At 46.2% G+C, this 7,188-nt stretch overlaps 1 protein-coding gene across 5 annotated transcripts; it reads right to left on the bottom strand.

Annotated features, from left to right (window-relative positions):
- Positions 1 to 2,369: 2,369 nt before the first annotated feature.
- LOC119349588 (protein BTR1-like) lies at positions 2,370 to 6,972 on the bottom strand. 5 transcript variants are annotated; one of them, XR_005169460.1, is made up of 8 exons: positions 6,703 to 6,972; positions 6,121 to 6,599; positions 5,901 to 5,995; positions 5,374 to 5,554; positions 3,758 to 3,883; positions 3,261 to 3,680; positions 3,066 to 3,127; positions 2,865 to 2,942 (listed from the first exon to the last, which is right to left on the bottom strand). XR_005169460.1 is itself a non-coding variant. In XM_037617644.1 (7 exons), the coding sequence occupies exons 1-7, from the start codon at positions 6,899 to 6,901 to the stop codon at positions 2,765 to 2,767; spliced, it is 1,317 nt and encodes a 438-aa protein (XP_037473541.1). In that variant the 5' UTR covers positions 6,902 to 6,972; the 3' UTR covers positions 2,370 to 2,764. The 5 variants fall into 5 exon arrangements, 3 of the variants coding, with proteins under 3 accessions (XP_037473541.1, XP_037473542.1, XP_037473540.1); XR_005169461.1 differs by having other exon boundaries at positions 2,872 to 2,942; positions 3,404 to 3,680; XM_037617644.1 differs by lacking the exon at positions 3,261 to 3,680 and having other exon boundaries at positions 2,370 to 2,942; positions 6,121 to 6,596.
- Positions 6,973 to 7,188: the final 216 nt, after the last annotated feature.

Raw genomic sequence — 7,188 nt, forward strand, 5'->3', positions numbered from 1 at the left:
TTTCCTCGACCCCCTTTAACAGTACGGTGTTTCCTATGACTCAAGAAAGAGAAAAACAAAACTATGAAAACGAAGTCTTCAAGCTTCATATTCCTCGCATGAATATCAAGTCTTCACGGACACACCAATTTCTTCACTTTCAAAGTCTTCATGAAAGTCTTCAGGAATACCAAATCTTCAGTCGAAGATATTCATTTTTAGGGGTCGACTTTCCCTGTAAATATCAAACTCCTCATAGACTTATAGACCTGTGTACACTCATAAACACATTAGTCCTTTAACCTATAAGTCTTCAATACACCAAAATCACTAAGGAGCACTAGATGCACTTACAAATAGGTAAAAGTTTTAAAATTTTGACTTGGGATAAATACTAGATGTACACTTGTTCGTGGACGAAGGGAGTAGTTCTGTTCCCACAGACCCTTAGAAAAAGTTCTTTTTCCCACAGACGACGCGGCAGCCTGACCCTCTGCCGATGGCGACTAGCGGGCATGCTTTCGGTAGAGGATACAGACAAGCCGTGTAGTGTTGTACCCGCAACCGCCGGTGGGGAGGAGCGACGGGAAAGTGACGCACAGAGGGTGGGGATGAGCATCGTTGTTGAGGCCGCCGTGGTCGTCGACGTCGAGGAGGAGAACACGCCAGTGTAGCAATTGGCTCGAACAACCTCAATCACTGAGCCTAAGTTGAATCCCATCCAACTCTCAATTTGCAATCGTTGATTTGGTGGTTTAATTTTGTTGTGATATCTCCAACTGAATGTGTAGCCGGCTAGCCGCTATCTCGATTCATAAAGAAATAGCCGTGGATGACAATGAGGTGTGAAGATCTGCTTGATTTCGTTAGTAGAAAAGCAACAAATGAATTATCTTTTAATTGGTGGTTGTTTTATCAGTTATGGAAATGAAATTGGGAGCTTGAGCTCCTTTGATAAAAAAAACCTTTGAAATGTATGCAATAGAGCATTCTATATTAGGGTGGAATTTTTTTTTGAACACCCAATGTTGAATTCCTGGATCCGCCACTGCAAATAACCTCCTTCTTTTACCCACTATCCTTAGGTCCTTCAACCACGATCACGATCTTCTTGCCGTGATGCAGATTTGCCCTATAGCGGCCACGAAGCACCCTGCCGACCCTAAACCCTCTCCCTACACCGGCCATGAAGCACCCTCCGTCGGCCCCTCTGCCTCCGCCGGCCCTAAACCCTCTAGCTTCACCGGCTGCATTGTTGCCTCTCGTAACAGCTGATCTCGCCGTTCCTCTGTCGCATAACATGCCTCAGCCTTCTCTTTGTCTTGTACAGGTAAGCATTGAGCTCGTTACTATGCTTGTTTTCCTTCCTAGATTGATACTTCTGAATCATATGAATCTCTCTGTTTGCCAATTCTCATCACATTGTAGCATGTACAGCTCTTGCCGACAACAGGCTATATTTGCTTTGTTAACTGTAATTCAACCTTCTCCAATGAGTCGTCGTTCTTTTTGGTCGAAATGCGACCAAATCTATTCTTTTCGGGCATCTCAGTGCCAAAGGGGAAGCAATGTTCTTCCAGGATGGAGTCCTGTCATGGTAGAGCGTAGAGGTCTCGCCCGAACAAGTGGTCTTGTCCCTGGCGACGGCAAGATTTGTTCAGCTCAGGAGCAGTTTGGACCCAATTACTTTTTCTTTTTCTCAGGTCCTCTTTGGAAATTTTAGGAACTTGTGCGTTATTTCCTACTCCCTCCGTCCCATAGTGTCAAAAAACGTCTTACATTATGGGACGGAGGGAGTAGTATTTTGTTAGGGTCATGTTTGTAAGATGTACTGCCACACCGATTTTATTTAATGCAGTTTTTAGTTTATTTTCTAATTTCCCACTCTTGTTGTGGAAAAAAATGTTTGCATCTCATATTCTCATATGATTTTAGTTAATTGAAAAAATCCCACTGGAACCACAAAATAAGAAACTCTTGTTCAAGACAAAAAAGTTTGCATCTCATACTCTTGTTGACGCGTGTTGTGGTGATTCATGAAATTTCTGGTATTGAACAACAGCCAACATGTTGCTAGTTGGACCCATGAAATTCTGGTGTGGGAAGGCAATGCATTTAGGACTTCCAAAAGATGAAACTAAATCCCCACATTTCCAAAAAAAATATGTCTAGATACATCACCTTTTATTCATTTCGATGACAAGTATTTCCGGACGGAGGGAGTAATTTGCAAATTCAGTTGAACGAACAAAAAACAAACATCAAGGCAAGGCAACATTCGGGGGAGATAAGATTCTAGTATCAAACACATTTGGTTTGTTGAATTCCAGATCATCCAACTCATGCATCATCCAGGCAAAACATGCAAGATCCCAAATGTAATGTTAAAAAAAATGAGACCAGCCAAAGGGCTAACCCTCGTTGGCATTTTTTTATAGGAGAAAATCCGCGAGCACCACGCGTCCAAGCCGGGACTTGAACTCGGGTGGGCTGGCAGCAACCTCAGCTGCCCAGCCAACGGGTTGGCAAGATCCCAAATGTAATGTTAACAAGCAAAATTGGTCAAGCAGCATTGACCAGCAGAACCTAGCCATCCCATCATCACTGATCCCCATCAATTTACCTGACTGATCCATTGAACTAGCGATTGATTTGATTAATCACCACCTATACCAAAGACGCAAAACTCTAGTGCTTCGATTGATTCCTGTGCAGTGTTTGAGCTGTCTGTCTGTCCGTCACTGACTACCTACCACCATTCTACTACAACTGTATCACACTCTCCTCACTCAGATTCAGCCGATGCATCAGCATCCTCCTCATCCAGCCTGCTAAGCAGACCCTTGCCACTTCTGCCCTCCGCCCTCCGCCCCGTGAAGTTGCCGCTGGCCACGGAGACGCAGTGCATGATAATCGCCTCGGCTGCGCGGATCGCCTCTGATGTGCCCCTCATAGTCACCTCCCTGCATCACACACCCAATGTTATTAGGTTACATACATACGGTACAGGCGACTTGGTTTCGCAAATTGAAGTCATGCATCTTTTGCCCCCGCACACGCAAAGAACAGAAACTGAGCACGGCTACCTGTCGCGGGTCCCGGGTATGAACTCCCCCTTGCCTGAGATGTGGATCCATGCTCCGCTAACCTGAACTCCAAAGAAAATCTCAATGATCACCCAAAATATCCACTGCCATGCATACATATGTATTAAGTTTGATAAGAAGAGGAAAGACAAAATAAAGACCTCAACACCAATTAAAACATCCAGGAATACTTACTACACCATGCACGCATGTTCCTAGTGCACATGCTCTGATGGGGAGCTTAGCTAACGCCAACGTGCTTTAACAGGTTCCTTGTGCCAGGCCTCACATCTCATGACCCAAACAAACCCCACCCATCATATGACTGACAAACTAACCTTCTGCCTTGTACGCGTGGCACACAGTAGTCCAGTACTTAAGTTCCTTCAATTCCTTCCAACTGGTGCAAAACCCATATGGTGCCATATAGTGTGTTCACAAGGAATACTGCTACCCTCTTCTTGCTGTAAGTAACTTGCTTTACTTAGGCACCGCATATATATAGGACCACATGACGACAGTAACCCAAACAAAACCAGCTTTCCTTAACACAACTCATCTAGGAGGACGCAACACCTCTAGAGAAGTTTGGTCAAAAAACAAGATTCCCGGGCACTGTACAGATACTTCATGTTAGACAGTTACGTGGAAAAAGGACGTGTTACATGACTGTTTGTGATGAACAAGGATACCTTGCTGATCTCATTGATAATCCTTCCACCACGACCAATAACAGCACCCATATGCTCATCAGCAACACTAATAGTGACAGATTCTTGGGCATCCTTGTTGACAGGTGATCTCATTGGAGTGTTTGGCTGAACAAATCAAGAGAAAAGGTTGAGATTGCGCAAAAGGCCCGGACCATTTGGTTAACTGTACATATTAAACACTAAATAATGTTCTTCACAAATAATTTTACATCCAGTATGCAAGATTAGTAAGAGATAATTTCAAACTTATTTACCAAAGGATGCATGGAAAAGACCTTTATGTTAGTCAGTTTATTTATTTTTTGTTACAGACGAAATTAGTAGGCCTAGCACCGCTAGCAATTATTTCAGTTAGGGAGCCAATGTTCTGTAATTTACCCAGTTTCTTGATATGAAACTCCTACAGGGAGTACAGAAAAGAAACCTTTCATAGTGAATGCAAGTAAATTTCGATGAACAGATCATACGTACTGCTAGTTGGTACATATAATTTATATATTATATGAAATTGCAGTGAGTTCTGGAAAAAGAAATTGTCCAGCTTGTGGAAGGATGGGGTGAGAATGAACCAACAAGGAACAGTTGATCGATGAGAGCCAAAGATAAGTTGAAATGCCTTATGAATGCTCAGGGATCTCATCTATTCCAGATACTGAAGTTGACAAACCGTGTAGTAAAAAAATCAGAAAGTAGTGGCTTGAGAAGTTTACTGCTTCTAGCAGTAATATTATTTTTGAAAAATTACTGGAAGAGGTGGGAGGGGTTGTCCAAGGAGATGCTTTCGTAGTGAACAGTATGTGAACTGTCGGCTTGGGACTGCGTGGGGAGTAGAATAGGGGGGCGTATACTATGTAGGCTGCTAGGGGGAGGTGCGTTGTAGCCTGTGAGACATTTATGTTGTTCTTTGCTGGTTGATGCTGATGAAGATTGAGAGAGCTCTAGTTTGACCATGGTGAGGTGTGGAATCAAACTATGGGAAATTGATGCCAAGGGGATGCGACAACTAAATTGCAGGTGCTACGTTTAAAGGAAAGACAGACAAATGCACATAAGTGTTCAGAACAGGTATTTAATTTTCATTCATCACCCTTGTTGGTCCATCTTGAATTACGCAGGGGGGATAGATTAAAATTATAATATTAATTATATCTAGTAGGCTGGGAAATAATATCCAGATTCTAAAGATTTGAGCTAGAAACTGGACAATTGCATGCATTCTCCTGGCTAGTATTACAACGGGGGTTAGGGTAGATAAATTAGCTACAATATGATATACTTATTAGATCTAATAAGCAAAGCATTACTAATCTGGTCCGTTTGTTGTATTGTACAGATTAGAACTAAAACTTGGATCACAGGATGATCTAGTGCAGCTATTGCAATTGAAATCTGGTCCAATTGAAGGCATCGGTGGAGCAGGTAATTAAATGTGATAGGAGCTGTACACAGGGTAATCACGTCATGATGGGGACACTGTCTGCGCCTATAATACGAATTAATACAGCTTGTATACGACGACTTCACATAGAATAATTCGTTTTTATTAATTCAGGGAAGGGATACTGAAGACGGACGGTGTGGGGTGGAGGAGTTACCATAGCAGCTGCACAGGGAAACAAATAACGAATGTCCTCTAGCAGCTCGAATATTATCAGAAATACTGCTCGCAATCGATTATCCAAGGGCCCTGTGATGGTGACCAGCCTGTCGTTGAAGCCATAGGAGCTGTTCTGTGGTGAGACCTGAATTGCAGTTTCTGAAGCTTCAGTGAATGACCTAGTCAGCAATAAAGAAGGATGTGTGTAAGTGTGTTGGCTTCCACAACTCAGGCCAGCAAAGGATGGCGAAAACACAAGAAAAAGGCCACAGCCTGACTAGAAGAGCACCACACACATCACAATTCACAAGCATAACAGAGAAGTAGGAATGTATTTACTACATTTCCAAACAAGGCAAAACAATGCGGTAAATCCAATCAAGCACGCATGGGTACACAAGGCGGAACACACACGCACGGTTCATTAATCAGAGATGCAGCAAGCATAGCATGATAGGCGATGCACGAAGTCGACGGACGCACATGAATCTAAAAGATGAAGAAAAGGAGGGAAAACATATATACTTGATAACAGATCCTCCTTTACCAATCAGCGCGCCGCAGCAGGGCTGAGGCACCACCAGCACTAGCGTGGCCTCAGAGTCGGACGCCTGGTCACCCTGAGAGAAGCAATGATCAAATTGAGAGGATGAAATCACCTCACTTGCTAGGGGAATTCAGCAAGTGTAGTTTGTTGTTGCCCTGAACAATGAAGAGTGAAGAGATATATAGGCAGATGTAAAACCTGAACCTGGTAGAGTAGGAGCCTTTGGAGGAGTAGCTCCATGGCCTCCATGACCTGGCTGAGGAGGCCGTAGACGAGCACAACCCTGCGGTCAGTGCCGGGGAGGAGCTGGTCGTGGCGGGAGAGCCTGACCCGGGCGCCGGAGCGGGCCTCAATGGCAGCAATGGTGGACCCGCCCGCCCCGATGATGAGCCCGGCCTCGGCGTGGGTGACGAGGAACCTCGCGTGCGTTCGCTTGTTCACGCCGGCGAGATCATCGTCATCTGGTTCCGAGCCACGCATGGAACCACTCGCAGGTGTGATGAGCGGGGAATGCGGCTGGGTACCATGGTGACCATGGGAGGAGACGGTGGAGGCCGGCGGCGACGGATCTACGGTGCGGGGGGCGGACCCAGGCTTCCCGGCGGTGAGGGTGAGCCCCGCCTCCGCGAGCGACAGCAGGGACACGGCGCGCGTCAGGTCGTCGCTGCCGCCGTCTTCTGGGCCCGGCGGAACATCAGGAGCATGAATCGAATGGAATCTGAAGGGAAGGAGACGGGATGGAGAAGCAAATCTGGTGAGGAGGCGGATGCGGCTGGGTACCTTGGTCGCCGCCGTCGTCGGAGATGGTGGACGGCGAGGGTTCCATGGCGGCCTTCCCGACGGGGCGGCCCTCCTCCGCGCGCGTCGGCTGCTTGTCGCTCCCCCACCCGCTGCCGCCGTCGTATGGGTCCGGGGCGGGCGCGCCGGGTGAAGGCGAGCGGCGGTGGCCGTCGTCGTCGGCGGCGGGGACGGGATTCATGGCGGCGCGGAGAGGATGGCGGCGGCGGCGGCGGCGGCGGCGGCGGGAGGATGGTGGCGAAAACGCTAGAAAAAGGCCACAGCCTGTGAAGAGGAACGGGCCCGCAGGTCAGCCAACATTTTACACTCACCCGTGAAATGCATTTTTCATGTTTTATTTATTTTGTACTCGTATTACGGATGCTTACATTTCATTCTAGACTAGATAAGATCACTACTTATGGATCTGAAAAAACTACGTCAGAGGTACCTATTCTGCACTTCTCCAAATAAGCTAAAAATTTACGG

This window comes from Triticum dicoccoides, chromosome 1B, assembly GCF_002162155.2.
Source record: "Triticum dicoccoides isolate Atlit2015 ecotype Zavitan chromosome 1B, WEW_v2.0, whole genome shotgun sequence".
Lineage (NCBI taxonomy): Eukaryota > Viridiplantae > Streptophyta > Magnoliopsida > Poales > Poaceae > Triticum > Triticum dicoccoides.

Excerpts from the sequence above, each read along its gene's own strand:
- LOC119349588 (XM_037617643.1), bottom strand. The coding sequence starts at position 6,901 with ATGAATCCCGTCCCCGCCGCCGACGACGACGGCCACCGCCGCTCGCCT. Across the intron at positions 5,996-6,120 it reads TCCTACTCTACCAGGTTCAG|GGTGACCAGGCGTCCGACTC; the intron begins GTTTTACATCTG and ends TGCTTCTCTCAG. Across the intron at positions 3,884-5,373 it reads TTCCCTGTGCAGCTGCTATG|CCAAACACTCCAATGAGATC; the intron begins GTAACTCCTCCA and ends TGATTTGTTCAG.